Source organism: Stegodyphus dumicola, chromosome 2, assembly GCF_044657685.1.
Source record: "Stegodyphus dumicola isolate Sdum_Otavi_A_Nest chromosome 2, ASM4465768v1".
Taxonomy (NCBI): domain Eukaryota; kingdom Metazoa; phylum Arthropoda; class Arachnida; order Araneae; family Eresidae; genus Stegodyphus; species Stegodyphus dumicola.
In genome coordinates, this window is record NC_140769.1 from 235,941,352 (window position 1) to 235,962,349 (window position 20,998).

The 20,998-nt window shown below is 30.9% G+C and overlaps 1 protein-coding gene across 3 annotated transcripts in view; it reads right to left on the reverse strand.

Annotated features, from left to right (window-relative positions):
* The window catches only part of sbm (L-type amino acid transporter sobremesa), a 180,723-nt gene that overhangs the window by 32,895 nt on the left and 126,830 nt on the right, over positions 1 to 20,998 (reverse strand). For all 3 annotated transcript variants that reach the window (XM_085811910.1, XM_085811911.1, XM_035353826.2), the window contains 3 exons: positions 14,870 to 14,995; positions 13,463 to 13,562; positions 3,484 to 3,528 (listed from right to left, as the gene is read on the reverse strand). In XM_085811910.1, the coding sequence (XP_085668036.1) occupies positions 3,484 to 3,528; positions 13,463 to 13,562; positions 14,870 to 14,995 (271 nt within the window). The remainder of the gene's footprint in view (positions 1 to 3,483; positions 3,529 to 13,462; positions 13,563 to 14,869; positions 14,996 to 20,998) is intronic.

Consider the following 20,998-nt stretch of genomic DNA (forward strand, 5'->3'; position numbering starts at 1 on the left):
AACCTTACAATAAGAATGGAATAAGAGACACTTTTTTTTGTCTCATTCGATTTTTCTTGTAAGGTTGTTTGTAATCTGGCAAGAAGAAATAAAGGATTATAGGCATTTTCAAAGTAAAATGTTCTTTAATTAGCATTTGTACGCTTTCTCAGTCAATACAGACGCAATATAAATCTCGCATAATTATGAATAATATTAAAGTAAAGAATGAGTATTGTCCTTAGTTTCGAAAAATGCTTCATTCAGTCAATATTATTTAAGCAAATTTTACTGTTGCCTTCATATGTAATTTAGCTAATATGTAATTAATAGACAGGTTTTAATCAACTCAATAACTACAATTTATGAATAAAATATTTCATAACATATTCTGTGAAGATATCAAGCATTCTAAATAAAAAAGCAACAAATTCAAACAGCAAAAATCAGCAATACTTAATAAATATCAGCAACAAGTTCAATATTTAATTATGATATTATAATCATATCATTACTTTGAGAAGAATGACTTTAATTTTGAATATTTCATCTAATTAATAAAATATAGTTATACTCACTTTAATAATGAAAAGCATTTATGTTTATGTTAAAAATATGGCAACAAGCATCATGTGAAAGTATAATGGAATTAACATTAAATTATTTATAGAAAAATAGGACATGCTAAAAATAAAATTTCGTTAAATAACATATATTTAATAAGTAAATATAGTGAATAAGTAAAATTTAATTTACATCTACATTTTTCAGAATATTAAAATGAAATGTTTTCAATTTCCAATGTGATATACTGTTTGGAACATACTGTTTCAATAAAAATACTATAGGAGAGGATGACATTTTGGCTCTCATAAAAAGAAGAGAATTGAGGAGGGTAAAAATGAGAGCATATAACTAAACAAATATACTATACACATATATTGTTGCGGTTTCTTATAATTTACTGTATGAAATCAATAAAAGTTTCAATAAAATCGAAACGAAAAGGTTAAAATGCGCTTAAACAAAATTATTTGCATACTTTGATTGCTGTTTATCTTTTAAACAGGAAAGTATTTACTAAGGAGTATATTAGTAGTAAATGTTTTTAACATTTAGATCAAAAATAAAGTATTTCAAAAATTCAAATTTTAAACATTTTTCATATGCAAGGATTAGTATTAATAAAGTTTCTAGTAATACTGTAGAATGCAATTATTCTTCTATTGAAATATTACTACTCCAGAAATTAAATTAAACAACAAAATCATATTTTTGTCGATTATTACTCCTTTAATATCCATTTCCAATAAATTTGGAATTTCATACCCAAACCTTGTCATTACAATGCTGTTAAATTAATGGACATAACATCCTTAAAATATCTTAAGAATCTTATGCATATCATCCCAATATGCTTAAAATAATTAAACTTACAAAAGAACTGGAAATCAGTTAGGTAATTTCCCTTCTTGCATTTATTTTACAGTTAGAAACTTTCTAGAAGTGTGATACGTTAGAAATGCTGATTATACACTGCAGATTATTATACTGATTATATATAGTTATATCCTATGAAACAAATCATATTTTAATGGATTTAAATAATTTAAAAACTGTAGAAAAACTAGAAAAAAGAGCGTTCTGGAGCAGTGAAAAAGAATTAAAAAAAACATGCTCGGTGAATGAATCTAACACACAATCTTAAAAGAACGTAAATATTTGTATTTTTTCTTAATAATTTAAACATAATAAGTACGTAGAATAAGTTCTATCATATTAGTTCTTAATCTTAGTTCTCCATCGCACTGAAAAATATCTTTCAATGGAAACATTATATTTAAAACAATTAAAAAAACTTTAAAATGAGAACATTTTTTTATCTATTCCCATAGGACTTCCACCGTTCTTCCACTACTTATTCTGTCATAATCGCATTAATTTTTAAAGTAGGAAATATTTAATACGGTGCATTTAAAATTTATTCATTCCTAATTTTAAATTTTTTAAGTTTTTCATCAGCATATGATGCTGAATGAAAGCTTTGTTAATTGAAAGAACGTTATCATAAGAGATATAGGAAATAAATACAGGCAATTTTACAATTTGTTGAAAGAATTTAAAGGCAGTTAATTAATTATTAGGAAGATGACGTACTTAGGTTCAATTATTTTGAAATATGTTTTAAAAACATAAGAGACTAATTTAATATTTCATAATTACTGCTTTTGTGTATAGAAAATATTGAGAACTGTAATACAAAATAGTATACAGTATGTGTTAATTATACAAGGCAGTTTAATAACGCCAGTTACAGACAATACCACTTTGTAAAAAAATTAATCATAACTGTTCTTATTACATGCAAGAATTATTATCATAGAAACTACTGCGAAATTACTTGCAATAGTAAGGAAGCATATAAATATTCAGTCCATAAATTCGTGCGCATTTTTTTGGTAAATTTTTAAATAATATAAAAAAACGCAATTTAACATTTTAATCAATTATATATTTTCCTCCATCATCTACAATGTCTTGCCATCTTACAGGCAGCTTTTTTATGATATTGCTGTAGAAAGACTCTGGTTTTGATGCAAAAAAGCTTGAAAGTTCATTGTGTACATCCTGTTTAGAATTTAATTTAAAAAAAAACTTTTGTAAGGCACAAAATAAGTGAAAATCACTTGGAAGATTATCTGGGGAGTAAGCGGGATATAGCAAAAGCTCCCAATTAAATTCACTAATTTTTTACAGCTTTGTTCGAGCCGTATGCGGTCTAGCGTTATCATGATGAAACAACACTTTCTTGATATTCACCAATCGTGGGCGTTTTTTGATCAATTCTGAGTTTAGACGGCAAAGTTGTTCACTATAAACTTCTGGGTTAATCGTTTGATTTGGTTCTAACAGTTCAAAACGTCCTGAACGTGGTTCATCATCAATGCTGTTTTTCCAACTTAAAATTTTTTAAACCACTTCTGGGCAGCCCTTACGCTTACACTAATAGTGTGTTCACCATGTACACTATTAATTTTTATCACTGCAAACCTAGCAGATTCACCACACGAAAATAAAAAAATGTAGCACAGCACGTTTGTACTGATTATCTATATTCATCTTCTATGGGTATTAAAATGCATTCGATATTTACGAAAGTTGGTGATAAACTGAATAATATGTTAGTCAAACGATGACAAGTTTCAACAGGTTCAAAATTGTATTGTTTTAGTAAATGCGTCATAGTGAATTCCAACGCATACTCTTAATGCGAACGAACTTATGGACTGACCCTACTATAATGTACTTCTTCAGCTGAAGCAGTGTGTAGAATTGTATTTACATCAAATTAGAAATAATTCCTTTAATTACTAAAATAAATATAGTGACATAATTGAAGTTAATTATTTATGCATATTTTACACTTAAGTTTAACTGTAATAAGCAACTTAGCGTAATATTATCTTAATGTAGAACTTTTTTTGAAATGATAAGGATACTTACACGTATGGATTCTTGAGTTCTTCCGTCACATAATTGAGGTTGTTCCTGCATAAAAAATAATACAGCATGAAAATAACATCCATTCACTTGCCCCCCCTTTTCCCATTTCATCTCCACGCTATTTTAGCGTGGAGAAGAGGTTGTTGGTTAATCTTTTAACCTGTGCTGCTAAATAACCGTAACAGATTTTGTTCCCTATATCACGATGATTTACGTAAGTTGAGAACTATAATGGATTAGATAATCATATCATGCGGTAAGGAAAATTATCAATACTTCGACAGGACTGCTAAACACCCCCTACTAAATATATTACGTTTCTGTAATGAACACAAAGGTCGCCAGTCTACAATAAAATATCTACTACGACTGATATATTCCCTATTTTTTTTTTTTTTTTTCTCAAATTTGACAATTTTTCCATTTGGCAATCTCATTCCTGTTGATTGAACGTGTCCTCAACAAAACATATCTCCATACTGATATTAATCACATCAAAATGTTACCATTTTATTGCATTAAGGACTTAAAATTAGCCCAAATGTGTATAAAACATTTTCAGCTTTGTCTTTAATTTAATAATTTAATTATTCATCTTAGTATTTACATTATCGGTTATTATTTGAAATCAGTTTGCAGCATTCAAATGTGTTTGTTACTTCTCTTAATCCAAAGAAGTTATTCTCTTTTTCCCCTTAAGTATGCCTGTGTTAAAAATTACTAATGTGAGGAGAAATAAAATATAGTTAAATAGCTTAGTTGCAATTTTTAGATAAAAATGCTGTTTAAGCAAGTATTTGATAACTGTATTTTTAAAGCCAGCTTTTATTCGCAACAAAAAATGATAGATTTTTATTTATATCATTTACCATTTCTTTCATAATAAAGTAATTTTATTTTACATTTAAATTATTTTTTATATTAAATTTAATTTAATTTATATTTTCCACTTAGTTTTAATGATAAAATTTTATGTCTAATCTTTGAAGACGCGATGAGACTGTATACAATAACACTGATTAAGAATAAAGAATCATAATTCAAGATATATCTCTTTTTATACAAAGACGTCACAACTTTAAAAATGCGAAAATATTTTCCAGATTTATAACATAGAACATAAAAGTTAAATATTTTCCACTATGAGATTTATCATTCATATTAATTAGATGAGACGTATTCAGAAATTAGTTATTATCTAAAAATCTGAAAAATTTAAAATACTGTCACTGTCCAAAAGCGAAAAAATAGCAGTCGAAATTAATGTACCGTAAGTAAACTTGAAATACCACAATTATGAAGATCAAATCAATACCTTCTCCTTCAACACTAAGTGAGAAAACAAGATGAACAGGAACATATGCTTCTTTGCGAATAAAGAAAAACCATCGAAAAGTTTCTAGAAAATCCTAGGAAATTCAACACTTGATACTGTCAACTTATATGAAAATGAAAAAGAAGCAACTTGGGGGATAAAAGTCTTTATAGGCAAAACGTTAATAGGGGAATTAGAATTTTAATCATTTAAACAGAAAGTATGTACGTGGAAAACCATCAGAAAAAGTACTTTGCCAAATGAAGAAGCCTTTTGAATAACTTTGGCAGCAAAAAGTTGGAAAGCGTAACCAGCAATTTTATACTTTGCGTTTCTCAACTAGCTATGGTGTGCAGTGGATCATTTTGAATTTTGTTTCCCCGAATATCAAATTTTCTGCTATTGATTCAAAATTTCACAATTCACCTTGTTTGACAAATGTATAAGTCAGTCACACTAATAAAGGGCTCTGGGATATTTCAGAAGGTCATATATATTTTTAAAAATTTCAATTAAGAATTTTATGAGCATGGAAAGAATGTCAAAATTAAACTTCTTTAAGATGCGAGCAATTTTGTAACAAATCAAAGAAGAATTGCTATTAATCGTCCATCTCATATAACAGGGGGGGGAATTTGCTTTCAGACGGAATTTCTAGATGATTCTTCTAGAAGAATAATCTCACTTCAGCACATTTCTGTTCTTCGCATTTTTGCCCTCTGAGATGAAGAAGAAAAGACTTACTAATTACTTAAAGAAATATAGTATTGCATGTTTATTTAGATTATGGTAATTTCTGCAGCTAAATTTTATTTGCTTCCTGAATCAATTCATTTTCCAGGTTCATTTCTAGTAAATTCATCATATTTTTCAGTCTTCATACATTCTTATATTTTCAGTAGCTTTCAATGTTTATAAATAATGTTTATAAACAGGCAACTTTCGCATCGCTTAAAATTTTCTAAAATCTAGATAAAATTTCTGAATGATTTTATAATATTACAACAGTAAATATCATTTCTTTCTTTTAAAGGTACTGTATATAAAATAAAGTAACAGTTTTACAACATTTTTATTTCTTTTCGTTTTTATTTTCGTTTCCTGTTATGCATAAGCAATGAACAACCTTTTTTTTTTTAATGGAAAATTGAATTAGTATATTACTTAGTTCTGTTTTCTGTTAAAAATATAAACTGGTTTCATCAGAATCTAATTTGACAGTTTCAGAAGCTAATGATATCATTAACGACATTTTTGTCTAAACTAATTTTTATCCTTGTAATTACCAGAGCACTGATTAAAATGTAGATTACATGATCAGTAATACATACATTTGCAAAAGTCAATTTTAAATGCATTTCATTCAATTAGCATGCGATCACAAAATTTCTTTTTCTATGTTTAAGTGTGAAACTTATCACAGTATCGAAATAACTACAGCGCAACCGGTTTTTATAGTTAAATAAATATACATTTTAACTATCATGCAAGATTCGTTCGTATTTCATTTTTTGATAAATTGACCAAGGTTTACTCTTTTTTAATAATTAAAACGTATATAATATTTCTTTGCTCAGGTTTGAATCAAAGCAAACATTCTTTAACTTCTAAATTATTAGCTATAAGTTTTAACTTTCTTTAATATATAAAACGTACGAAATGATATTCAATAAATATGAAAGTGTAATATATTTTCACATTAAAAAAACAATTTATTTCAAATATTTGCCAAACACCTAAACGCCCATTTTTCAGGTTTCTTTAATAAGTTAAATCAATATTCTCATCCAATTTTTGGAAACAACGAATCCACACATGAAAATTTTCCCGGACATTTCAATTTTATGCTTTTCAAATATTTCTGTCTCAATTATAACGTAATAAGAATTTTTGCTAGAAGTACTTTCAGCAATTAGAGAATATCTTGAAATCACACAACATCTTTCTTCCTTGCTTTAAAATTTTACAGCTCAAAAATGATTTTCGTAAGTACAGAACTGAAGAACGAGTACATTGTATTAAATTGCATTGAAAAATTTAAAAATGCTATGATATTGATTAGAACTTTAATAGAAGCATTTTTATCAAAATAGATCTGTTGTTAATATTAATATAATTTCTATCAGTTTCTTTGGTAACAGGGCTATTTTAAAAGAGTTTCCTTTAAATGAAGGAACGCAAATTATGGGCTAACAGAAGCAAAATAAAAATATAAAAGAAATATTCTGGAAATTTTATAACTAGATCAGTATGAAGTTATGAAAATAAGAAAAGTTATAGATTTCTACGATTTCTGATGACGGCAAATATTCAGATTTCTGGAAAAATAAAACTGCTTTTTCAGTATTCTTTTCATTTTATCTTGCTTTTTGGAAAAGAGTTTGGAAACTTCAAAAGACAAATCTATGAAACTACTGTCTTTGTTTCACAAAATTTGTATATTACTATCTTGTTCGTTAGGCAAAGAGATGTAATTAGCTTATGAACAAAAAAACATGTAATTCTCAAGAACCCAAAACAAAATGAACAGCGTAAAAAGGCCATTTTGTGCATTCAGCAAAGAAATTTCTCAGCTTAACCTGATATCTCACTTAATCACGTGACAATGTTGAGTGAAAGCCAATTTACCAGCTTTTGGGACTACAACAAACTATTCTTTCCTTCTATTTTCTTAAGTTATTTGAACTCGGAAGAAAGTAAATGTTTTCAAAACTTTCAGCATCATGGAGAATTTTTAAACAGGAGCGAAAGTACGAAAGAAATATGTATATATACATATGGAATATTACAATGTTAAATATTAACACGGCTAAGTATAAATAAAACAAAACTTACTTTATGCACTTACAAAAAATACTAAGTTATATTAGCACATTTTTTGAAAGCCAAGCAATGTAAACAACTTTGTCACGCGCTACATTTTCTGTATAAAGGATGACATATACACCAAAGGAAAATAAAATTAGGTAAAAATTCTATCTTAATTTGACAGTGGTTTATTAGTAAAATATTCTGTTGGTCAAGCAACATAGATCCTGCTTTATCAAGAAGGAAAAGTATTCACGGAAAAAATACTGAGAATCATCTTGCTATTTCAGAAAAGTGCGTGTGACACACTATTCCCTTCATGTCTGAAGAAATCTCTAATAAACTTACAATAAACGAAAAATAAAATTAGGAAAATAAAATTAGGTAAAAATTCTATCTTAATTTGACAGTAGTTTATTAGTAAAATATTCTGTTGGTCAAGCAACATAGATCCTGCTTTATCAAGAAGGAAAAGTATTCACGGAAAAAATACTGAGAATCATCTTGCTATTTCAGAAAAGTGCATGTGACACACTATTCCCTTCATGTCTGAAGAAATCTCTAATAAACTTACAATAAACGAAAACTGAACTTTTGCCTAACATGTTACATTATGGCTACAGCTAGATTTATAACAAAGCGAACAATTTTAAAGAGATCTGAAAGCATGATCAGAAAATGTCAAAGGCACTTAATCCAAAGTTCAAATAAAAACGTAAACTAATAAACTAATAAAAAGTGTGAAATATTGAAGTTCAATTTCTAGGCATTTCTTGAATGCTTTATTTAACAGCGAATTTAGGTGCATGATGTAAACGATAATGCAAATAAAATGTCTCATGTGAATAAAATGTCTGTTCAGGCCCCTGCGAACTATTATACTTCAATAATACTTAGTTTTCATGTTTCCCGAGAATCTGCAGCAGATAAAGCTATCTGATGGATAGAAGTATGTATCATTTTTAATTTTTGAATATCTCCTGTATAATATTGTCCTGTATCTTTTGAATATTGAAATTCCCAAGGGCTGCTAGTGTCTATGAGATCAATGACATTTTTTAGGAATTGTTCATAACGCTATGGTCCCTTAGCAAAAGCTGTCAGCACCTCCCTGTCCTGGAATTAATTTTGCTAAAAGTACTAAACACGTGCATTCAGCTCTTGCTGCAACAAATGCAGACATCGCCAATAATGGTGGCGTTGTAATTACTCCAGCACAAAACAATACGCCCATTTTGACATTTAGCATTCGGAAGAACGCTCATTATGATATTTCGCGACATATCCCAACTAAAATACTTATGAAACGTTACAACTCAAGATAATGTTACTCTATCTCTCATTTTATTCATAATATTCAAGAATATCAGGTTTACCTACTAAACCGTTTATACAATTACTTAGTAACAACAGTCATGCTGTACTTAAAACTGTCGATTCTTTCGAAAAATGATTATTTTGCTCAATATTTTTTAACAGACATGCGATTAAACACACCTGTTTGATTTTCAGTTACATCCTGTTCTTCAATTGGATTTATTTAGGTCTGCTAAAAATTAATTAGCACATATATGTGTGGCTCGGAATACTTTTTTCTTACTTATTATTCTGAACGCATTACATCTTTGTTACCTTCAGTTACTTCGGTTGGTTGCTCAATAAGAAATTATCACCTATTCTTGTTATCTGAATTATAATTACAGTTCCTCAGTTTCGTAATTTACTTACATTTAAGTTTATTCATGGATCTACTTACGCTTGCATGTATTTTGTTAGTAAGAAAGTTATCCCATACAAATACGAGGCATTTTGTCCCGGTTATTTAATGAATTTGAAGCATTTAATGTTTCAATTAAATTATTTATAGTTGCATCCTTTACTATAATTTCTCCTTTCTATTTCCTCACCAGAAATGTAAATGAGTTAGAGAGTATTTAAGCTGAGGTTTTCGGATTTTAAGAACACAACGTGTTTCTACCTGTCGAGGCCACTCAGTTTCACCAAATCGGATAAGATTGAAATTATTCCGCTTTGCGTTATGGCTGTCTCATTTAAACTGTTATACTAGTTGAAGTTCTGAGCCAACCTAGGGTTAAAGTTACCTGTGTAGTCTTGAGTTGACTAGTTTACATTTTACAGTTTGAATTTGACTGTTACTTTAAGCTGCATCACCACAAGTGGTAGCTGATTATGTGATCAAGAGACATGCATTTTATAATCAAGTTCTGATTTTTCATACACAGCGATAATTAATTCATTTAACATCTGTTAGGGGTTTGATGCTAATTTATGCTCCCAAAGAAAGTCATACTCTATAAATCATTCTTTAAACATTTTATAGATTGCTGTTAGATTTTCAGATTACTGTTTAGCTAATTAACATGCCTTGCAAAGTAATAAGATAACATCAACATCATGGATCAACATCATGGATATCGTGTATACATTGGAAGATTTGCATCCTAGTCTCAGCTTTAAATACAAGAGCAAAATCCATCCAGTATACAAGCAATGTAATACATTTAGAGATTATAGACTTAAGGGGAACATCTTTCCTAAAATGATATCGATTAAAAATGCTGAATTTGGAAAACCTCCTGCACCTAGCTTAAAGGGAAAAGTTTTGTCTATTAAGGAAGACAAAATACAGAATCATTGTAACAGAATCCAATGCATTTATAATTTTTAAATAATGAAATTTTTATCAAAAAGGTGGAATGTTTAATGTAAAGCAGCATCTGATTAAGGATGATAATAATATGCTGAAGGTTTGATCGCTTGAAAAGTACTAATAATCAATTATTTTAGAAAATCCCCATTTACAGAAAGCAGAAAAGTACTAATTTCCAGAATATTTTAATTTAGTTTACTAATTTTCAGTGCTTGTTGAATATTTCAATGACTATTAGTTTACAAACTATACGTAGCAAATTACTAGCGCTTAAATGATGCAAAATGAAGAGACTGATTTCAGGTCTGTCTAAGATTCGATCCGCGATGTTTAAGACTCGATATGAAGGAGCAGCTCATTCTAAAATCCATCATTCAGAGCTAGCAAACAGCTTTAGATATGTTAGACTTAAGGATTCAGTTTATTAAATATTTTACGATATCATTAATATATTGTTGAAATATGATTAAAATTTACGAAAAGGAATTTCAGTTAAAATGAAATATAAATAAAATTTATGAATGTGTTGCATAACTTACATCGCAACAAAGTACAGAGTAAAATAGTTAAAAAAAACTACTGTATAATCAATGAGCACATATTTGAAAACATAAAATAAATATACATTCATCTATATACACAATATATATGCAGAAGATGCACCAGAGGGCTACGTGTCCTTAGCTATGAATTATTCCTTACTTAGTTTGATTAATTACGTCACCGATTTTATTTCGAAGGTATTATTAATAAATAGTTTTTATAATTTGAAACATAAATTTCGTAAGTAAGACTTTAGAATTTGTATTTAGAAACATGTTCAAAATTTTTAAACCAGAAAATCAAGCATTCATAAAAGAATAAAATTTAACATTTACATTACTGCACGGAATATTATTTAACTAACTTATCTTTTTTAATGTACACCAAATATTTAAAAGTTATAATTTTTTATCTACTTAACATCAGTGTGATTAATTCTAAATAATTTTTATATGAATGTAATCCTAAGGTGATTAGAAGTACGGAAATATACCTTAATTACGAAATTCGATTAGTAATAATAAATTCTATTAAGCTAGCTACGGGCCGCTAATTGACTATTTCTTTCATAGACGATTAATCACGCAATGAAGTGTACTATACAAGTAAATGCCATGTTTTTGTGCAAGTGCTTGGGTAAAAGACATTCACTCTTCGACTGTTTGAGGTTAGATGTTTCAGTTACTTCTGTTATAAAATTATATTTCGATTTTAATACTAATTAATACTTGAATTGATTAAAATTATTACTACTTGAATTGACTTTCAAAGCAGATTTATATAAAATAATTTATAAAATCAATTAACTAGTTATTAAATTATTACATTTAAATGTAGAATATTCTTCTTCTGCATCAGCTGTTTTATTTTAATATTATTTAAAGTTTATATTATGGATGTACATGTAAAAAGGTTTCTTAACTTCTCTTTCCCCCCTTTTACAAAACTATTGTATTTAATATTAAAAAATTTTAAATTCAGATTGTGGCAGTATTGAAATATGCATATAACGCTTTTAGTATGATTCAAATATTTAGGAAAGATATTCAATTTGTTTTGCTATATTGAAAAACTGCGGCTTCTGAGATTGTACACAAGATCTTGAAATAAGCTGTTGAGGGTTTTTAAGGGGAAGACTAATTAGATATTTGATAGTTGCAAATTAGTGCTTGTAAATAAATACTTTTGTATTCAGTAGACTAGTATTAGTTTGCAAGTCTAAAAAAGATTTAATAAACTGGCACGTGTGAAACACCCACATTGAGGCCACTCTGGTACATCCTTTGCAGAGCTTCATTCGAAAACGCAAACAGAGCTTTTTCTTGAAGATACTGAATTTCATTCAACTGTGAGGTCGATTGAAATTAGATATGCTTTAACATCAAAATCATTTTTCTGTTTTAGTTTCAAATATATTTAAATAGGCTAAGAATTTAACCAAAAGCGGGTTTTTTTTAATTACGAATAAATGCTAAATTTCTTAGATGAAGAGATTTCACAGAATATTTTAATCAGCAAATACAAGTGGTTTTATTTTACAAGCACTCACCTTACCTTAGTTGTTCTGCTTTAGTTTTACTGCACAATACCTTCACTTCTTGAAAAAAGGAAAGCTACGTTTAGTGCATCCCTCGAAATCGATAGAGCTATCTAATAACCCAACGCCACCCTAAAGTTGAAATTTTGCTAAATTTTATTATTAGATTGTAAGGTTTTTCTTAATTTGCATAACAAATTTATTTTAAGTTTTCCTGTTCTCAACTTCTCAAACTTCCCCTCACATTCTCTCGCCAGGATGCAAATTTTAACGTTAAGTGAAGTGCTATTTAAACGTGTGATTATCTCAGTTTATTCAGAGCGCGTTTCGCTAGCCTAGTGCACGTTTCGTTGTTATTTCGCGGTCACTCGAGTAAGCCTTTTGGCCTTATCAGTTTAGTATCACGCTGGTTAGATCTCTGTGAGTCCATCTCGTAGGAGTAATTTTGAAGTGCGTTCTTGCACTCGTTCTGTTTTTCAGATTTGATTTTGTATACTCGTCTACGTTTAGTTATCGCCGCAAGTGAACGGTGTTTTTGTAACGCACGAAGTCCGTGCTGTCTGTTTTTTTAGTTTGAGTTAATAAAGGGTTATTTTGCACTCTTCTTCTGTGCTTGTATTTATTTCACGCCTGTGCTAGAATTCGCCAGGTTCACTGTAGGATCTAAATTAGTGGATGTGGAAAGTAGAGACAGATCTTACAAGATCTTTTTTAATTCTAGTTACATCGGAATGAGTTTTTAAAGCAATTAACTAAAATAATTAGATAAGGGCAAAAAAATAAAATTATTGTACTTAGACTAGATAACACTTAGACAATGCAAATTTTACTTAATAAGTTTAAATGTAAACTTTTAGGGTGGGAAGAATATCGAATAATATTAAGTCTTATATTTGAAACTAATCATTCTTTTCAGGAAAACATTATGCTACTTTTCGACTTGTTGAAGTTATATTATACAAATACTGAAGTTAAATTTGATAGCCCACTGATACATTCTCCCATTTCTCTAAACTACCTATTATTTCTGTATGCGTTTTCGAATGAGCAAATTAACTAGCAAAAAATGGAGGCATTGGTCTTGTACTGACGTCGTGTCACTAACCATCCGTCGTAGGCCCACAAACCACTGTAGAACGCAGTTGCAATGTCCGAGAAAGTGACTCTGCTACCATCAAAACCATTTGCCAGGTGCTGAGTGTGACCTAATGGAGAAGAAAGAACACCAAATTAATATAGTGCACTCCGTTAAAATGCAGTGGGGTAAGCTTTAAAACCATTTCTGCCCTAATGGTGGCGTTTGCCACCTTCATAACTACAGCTCTATGTTATCGGTAGTAGAGAATGTTTTACTAGTCATCGCCAGAGGTCTCATCGGAAGGCTTTCCCACTGACTGTTTATCTTTGCGACGTGATGGTGGCAATTGCCACAACATCCTTGTTTGTATAACTCTAGCAATAATTTGTTAATACGTCGCAAAGGAGTTCTTCTAAAATCTATAAACAATATTTTGTAGATTTTTCCCCTTACGAGTTTTAATAAATTCAAGGATTAAAAAACGCCTGCTTCGTACAAAGTAAAAATTTTCTCAGCATGAAATAATTAAATTTTGAAATATAAATTAAGAAATTATGTACAGTCTGCTCTCATAATAAGGAATTTGAAGGGAAAATAAAACCGAAATCAGAAGATTTCTTTTAACTTTTCTATTATAAGAAATATACTGCTGTTTCTCATAACCAAAATTTATTATAATCAAAACTCATTCGAAACTAATAAAAAAACTTTGGACATATTTTAATGAGCGAATAATGGTGATGTACAGGAATTTCATATGTGAAACATATTTTATTGATGTTTGTTTTGAGTTGTATTTAGTATAATATGTGCAATAACAAGCACGATCCATTCCTTTAGGTTATTTAAAATTATTTTTTCCCATCTTGGATACCTGTATGTTAGTCTTTAGAATAGTTAACGTACTCTAGACGTAGACGATGTTCTAAAGACGATGTTCTCTAGACGTAGTCGTTATTCTTTAGAAGTACTTTTATTCATACTTTAGAATCCTTTAAACATAGTACTTATTCTTTAGAATTACTCGTAAAACTTCTACTCCCTACCGATATCTGAGACCAGAAACGGGACGTCATCTTTTCTTCACTTATTGCTTAAACTATTTTCAGTAGGTGGTAAAAATGTGGTATCTAAAATTTGAAGCGACGATGACCTTTTTATCTTCGTTAATCCACCAGAAATGTTATCAGATTCAGAAAATTTCTCTTAATTCTAATCCCTTGTGTGTCTTTACATTTCTTATAAGTTTTGATTAATTTGCATTATTCCTTCATGGTGTTTCTATTTTCACAAAGATTAGTGTATTTTGAAGCAGCTCATGCATAGTATTCAAAACCATTATGTGCCGAATAGCACTTTAACCGAGTAAGTTTTCACATCAATTCATCAAAATTCTTTCGCAAAAGTATTTTCTTATGGAAATACGTGACTTACCTTGCATGAGTTTAATGGATCCTCCGACGACGATGATAGCAATTGCCAGTAACTTTGCTGCTGTGAAGAAGTTCTGGATTCTTGTGGCTAACTTTACACTAAGGCAGTTGATGTATGTTATCACCCCTAAAGATATCAAAATATTTATGAATATTAATCAGTACCGTTGCATAATACACTCAGAAACATGACTGAAAATATTATTAGATATATGACAATAAGCTTCACATAAGAAGGATATCACTTGGTTTATAAGTAGCTAATAGAAGAAGTCACATATTCTTTATCAAGCGTAGTATTATTAAGTGGAATATACATTAGAAAGAAATATTATTGTATTAAATTGGAGTGAAATTAATAAAATATGATTACTTTAAAGTTACGATGCTCTGTTTAAAAATTAATGGTTTTAAAATATTCCATACACTAAAATGTGAAGTTAAAAAAGACTCCTGAAGCAGAAGAAAAATGTATTTATTTTTACGCTTGCGTTCATAAGCTTAAATTACAAAACACGGTGCCGCAACCCACAGAATAATTTTCTCAAACAAATCTTAAGATTATGTAATAAATTTCTCATGATAATACAAATTAAGATAGTATTTGTTTCTGTGTATTTAATTAATTATGGCAAAGCACACTAGGGCTATCTGCCTAAGCGAAGGGATGCCTTCGTGGAGGATTTTCTTAGGGAAACTGGCTCGTACACACGTTACACATGGGGAAAACCACGAAAACGCCCATGCAGCCATCCCGTTTGCGGGATTCGAACCTCGGACCGAACTACCAGTGTTCAGCGACTGTATTTGTTTCGGAACGACTAACATTATTGAAATACTTTTCAAGCCTTGAATGTATCGAACTGAACTAACCCGAACAGTACCAGAGAAGACTGCTGCATACTGGTAGTAGAACTGCTGTTTAAATCTCGGTGAACAAGCTTGTTGCATGTGTAAATGTGTAACATAAATATGAGCATCTCTTAGAAAGTCCTCCACGAACCATTCTTCTTCTTTATGCAAATAGCTTTTGCGTACTTGGTAATTATCAAATCAACAAACTGAAATAAACTAAATATCGAATATGATGGATAGTTGCAATTAATTACAATAGGCCTCAAACTCTCCTTTCAAAAATTCAGATCCCATTCATATTCAAGTGATATTTAGCTTTTATTTAAACTTCGGCGTCATGTGCCCAAATACCTTCCTTCCTCTTTTTCATCTCTATTTGACAGAAACTAATGCAATAACAATGACGATATAAAAAATGTACACTTTCTGGAACTAATGAATAAGGTATTTAATGAAATAGAAAATAAATATGTGCTCAAGATATACTAACGGTATGTCCAAGAAGGGAAGTGCATTCTTTAAGAAATTGTAAGCTTTCCTTTGTTAGATGAACTGGTTTGGATATCTGCCTATGAATTTCACACAGGTATTTTTCGTACACTATATATTGTCTCCTTGCCACATCATCCTTTCTGTGCTCATTTATATAAGTAAGGTTTGATATGATATAAACGCTACGAAACTCCTACTCGTCGAACAGCCAGCCTACTCGTCTGGAGTCGAAACCAGGTCGGAACTACCAAAGTTCAGCGACTTTACCACTCGACCACTGGTGGGCCCAATATAAGCAAGAAATTGATTCTTTTGTAAATTTAGTCAGCAATATACTCTTATTCGATTCCTGCCACTTTGACAAACGAACTTAAAAATCTAAATAATTATTTCTCTTCTTGAAGTGATCTTTCTACCATTATCAAGACTATATATTAAAAAAAAAAATTCTTTCCAGACATTTAATTCCCATCACTTTCGGATTGTTTAAAGACTAATTCCTACTATCCCTTTCATCTTTAAGCCCTTTTATCTTTAAACTCAGTCCTCTGCTTTGTAAATGTTTGTAAGATTGCAATTTTTTATGTCTTTTTAATCTCTTAATGTCTTGAAATCTTTAGCGTAAAAAGAATCACCTGCGTAAAAAGGAGAATACCTGACTTTTATTCGTGTGCCATTCATAGAATTCGTCATCTATATGGTTTTGCACATGCAGGACAAGTACGCAGTTTTTTTACAGTTCCGTATAACTGAACATATCCGATATGTTAAACAGGTATAGGTTGAAGCAAGGCCGACACCTGTGCGTCTAGGCATATGAGGTATCTCCGGGCCTTGCTAACTCCCCGGATGGAAATTAGGGATAATATTTAAATTTAAAAATGGGAGTTTACCAAAATTGAAAAGCTAATAGGAAAATTTTCCATTTATTCATAACATAAACAAATAAATAAGTAAAAAAAAAAATTGAAATTAAATGCGGGCTTTCAGGTGCCCATGTTCGGGTAGAGGACTGCGTTACTCAAATTTTGATGGCTCTCAGTGCCGTTGTTTTTTCACAATGCGAGATACATGCGTATATTCATTAAGATTTTTTATTATTTAATTTCTTTAACTATAATATAGGGCGATTTGGTAGCAACAATTTGAAAGCTGATACGCCTCAATGCAAAATACCGTTTCGAGACTAATATCTCATTCTGGACTAATGTCCCTTTTAGACTAAGAAAGAAATAAAAACTACCGTATAAGCTGCTGAAACTAATGAAACTTACACTATAAGCTACTGAAATAAAGGGAAAAAATAAACATAACGTCGTTTAAGTCTCAAATAAATTGTTTCTTGACTCACTATCTTTTTGTTTTCCATCCTTAACTACGATGCTACAGGTACTAAAATATCTTTCAACATCCACGCTAATAATAAAAGGACTTTGAAATCTTACAAAGATGTTTTGACAGAATGTTGTTGATTTAAGAATTCATACAATATCAACATTTGTCTTGATTTATCACTGTTAGAAGCTCTTTATGAAAATAATTGTTATATATCAATGAGTTCGACTTTTGGAATGACTTTATAAACAAAATTTAGTTTCAAATTGATGTAAGCGTGCTATCGGCTAAAGATGGACAAAATAATCTGCATATACGATTGCAGGATTCATTTTATTGATTTAGATGTCACGTTTACAGTCAATTTATTTCAACTCTTCTCTGTTGTTGCCATCAACATCATTTTGCGGTTTTAATCAACTTCATCTTGCTCGTTTGCCAAAGTAAATTCTGGCTTATCCTCAAATTAACTGTCAATTTCGGGCTTAAAAGGATGCTTTTAGCCCGAAAAAGCATCCTTTTAAGCCCTCGAAGATGGTTGACTGAAAAAGATGTTAAAAAATGCATAATTTGAGCTTCCTAAACCAGTTACTCATTTTTTTGGATAGAATTCAGAAACGAAAGCAATTTGAACCCGTGTATAACGATATACAATTTCATTTTTGAAAACATTCCTTTTATTTCGATGTAAGTTTAACAGCGCAAGACCTTAAAGGTTTTAATGGCCCTGTCACGGTCGACACAGTAAATTTACTACTAGCTCGACGGCTTTCTGTTGCTTATCCATCTTCTAACATAAATTTTAATACTTTTTGTATTATTGAAAAATATTAATTTAAATCTACGTATATAATTTTATTATAATTAATCTCAAGTTAGCGGGATACGTATTTCAAAGTTTTGCATTTTTTGATTCGGGGTAGGTTCGCCCAGGTAACCCGGGTGTCGTTTTCCACAACAGAGTGCGCCAAACTGATGGTGTTCATTAGGAAATCGATATTGGAGTTGTGAACCTCCTATTCATTGAAAAAGCAACAACGTGCGCCATATATTCGCTCTAATAAACGACAGCTTTGAATAAAGTATTCAGTCTATTTATAAAAGGTGCAGAATAAAGTTTTGCTGCCAGTCTTTGTGGCTTCCTTTTCAGTATCTTAAAAGCCCACTTTTTATTTTCTTAGTGTGTAAAACTAAGCTGTTTTTGTTTTGGTTACAATGGTAAACGCTCTGAATTCTTTTCTAAATACGTTACTAACGAGGCTCACCCTATTCATCCAACATTAGTAAGGCAAAATATGGTCTCCAACAAGTATTTTCAGTAACCTACAACAGGCAGTTATGAATCGAACATAATCTGTTATTAGACATTTTACTTTGCAAAAAAAAAAAAAAAACATCCAAAGTAAATCTGAAATTAGATATTTTCTTTTGTGCATTCTATTTCAGATTTCTTCAAAGCACCAAATGTTGCTTGGAAAAAAATAAAACTAGCAATGTCTAAACAATTTTCTCTTACCCCTCCCAAAAAAAAATCTGCTATTTTTCTGAATCAGTGGCCCACCAACAGCCGAGCGGTAAAGTCGGGGACTGCATGGGCGTTTTCGTGTTTTTCCCATGTGTAACGTGTATCGAGAAAATTTCCCTAAGAAAGTCCTCCACGAAGACATCCCTCTCCTTAGGTAGATAGCCCTCGAGGCTTTGCGGCAATTACATAAACCAAACCATCGGAATCAGTAGTTTTGCAGTAACACTACAGATACTCATCTTCCTTTTTGTGAGAAGTTTCATAGCCCACTACGACCACTGACTTACACATATTGGCCAATGGATTAGAAACCTTTGAGATTTTCATTTGAATGCGTGTTAGGAATGCTTTTTTATGACGTGGGTTATACGTGTTTAGTATGTTAGGGTAAGTAAGGTCTAAGAATGCTTTTGAATGAAGTAAAATGGGGAAAATGACAGATCTTTCACCACTTGAAAAAGGTCTTATTATTGGTGCCAGTTTAGCAGGGACCTCGATTTCGAAGACAGCAAATCGCACTGGATTCTCAAAAGCAGCTATATCAAAGGAAAATAAAGTTGTAATCAGAACCCACAGTCCTTCTCTAGAAGATGTTCTGCGGTTCGATCACAATTTTCCAAGAAAGTGATCGGCGGCGTCTCCGACGAATAGTACGGCAGAACAGGGACTCTGCTGTGCTTCAATTGACACAGATCGTCAACCAACGCTCTTCCCAACAGATTTCAGCTCGAAACATGCGTAGAGAATTACAAAGGATAGGAATGCATAGTCGGGTGCCTGTGAGAAAACCATTTATTTCTTCCCGACATGTAAGAATTCATTTGAAGTGGTCTCGCGAAAGAAGACACTGGACATCTGAGCATTGGAAACGGGTAATGTGGCTGATGAATCACGCTATACTTAATTTTGCACTAATAGAAGACCTCAAATTTGGCGAGAAGCCCATGAAGGCATGAATCCATCTTGCCTTACTCGCATTGTACAAAGGTCTGGTGGGAGTATCATGATTTGGGGCATGCTCTGCTGGGATGGAAGTGGTACCCTGGTGTTTCTCGAGAGTAAACAAACAGCCATGAGATACCTAGATATACTGGCAGATCAAGTGCACCCTGCAATATTGCATTTTTACTGTTATGGCGACAGATATTCATGGTGCTAGACTATACATCTATACATCGTGCCAGAAGAGTTCACAATTGGTTCGATGAACATCAGTCTGACTTCCCTGGCCACCGCATATCCCAGATACCCCATAGAAAATGTGTGGTATGTGGTGGAAAGACGCATCCTTCAGCACTCTCCCATCCCATCTAATTTACAAGATCTAAAAAGTTGCATAGCCAATATATGGTATTTTCAGGACGTAAATGCACTCCAGAAGCATATAGACTCGATGCCCAAACGAATCGGAGCAGTTATCCGTGCAAAGGCTGGTCCAATAAAATATTTATCTTGGATTTCTAATTCATTGGCCAGGGTGTGTAGCTCTTAGCTGATGATCACAATTTCGTTCTCGGAATCATTTCAAAAATGGGTGGAGACTCTTTAAGGCGTAAGGTTATATTTGCATGTAAAATAATCTCAGAAAGAAGATTATCTAAACCAGGGACGTATTTTATTAAATCATCACGCACAGCTAGAGGATCTAATGGTCTCAAACGCAGATCGCACGAGGACGGCCGGATACACGATCTGACAGTAGCTGACGGGTGTGGATTTTTGTTTTTAATAAAACGAAAATGTTTCTTAAAAATAAAAATTTTTTAACAAAATAAAAATAATTAATTAAACTTGAAATTTTACTTACTAAATATTTATCAAAAATACATAAACGATATTAATTATAATAATACAAAGAAAAAATTCAAATTAATTTTTATTTTCTGTATGATATCTAAAGATTAGTTATCTGCAAAAAATTTC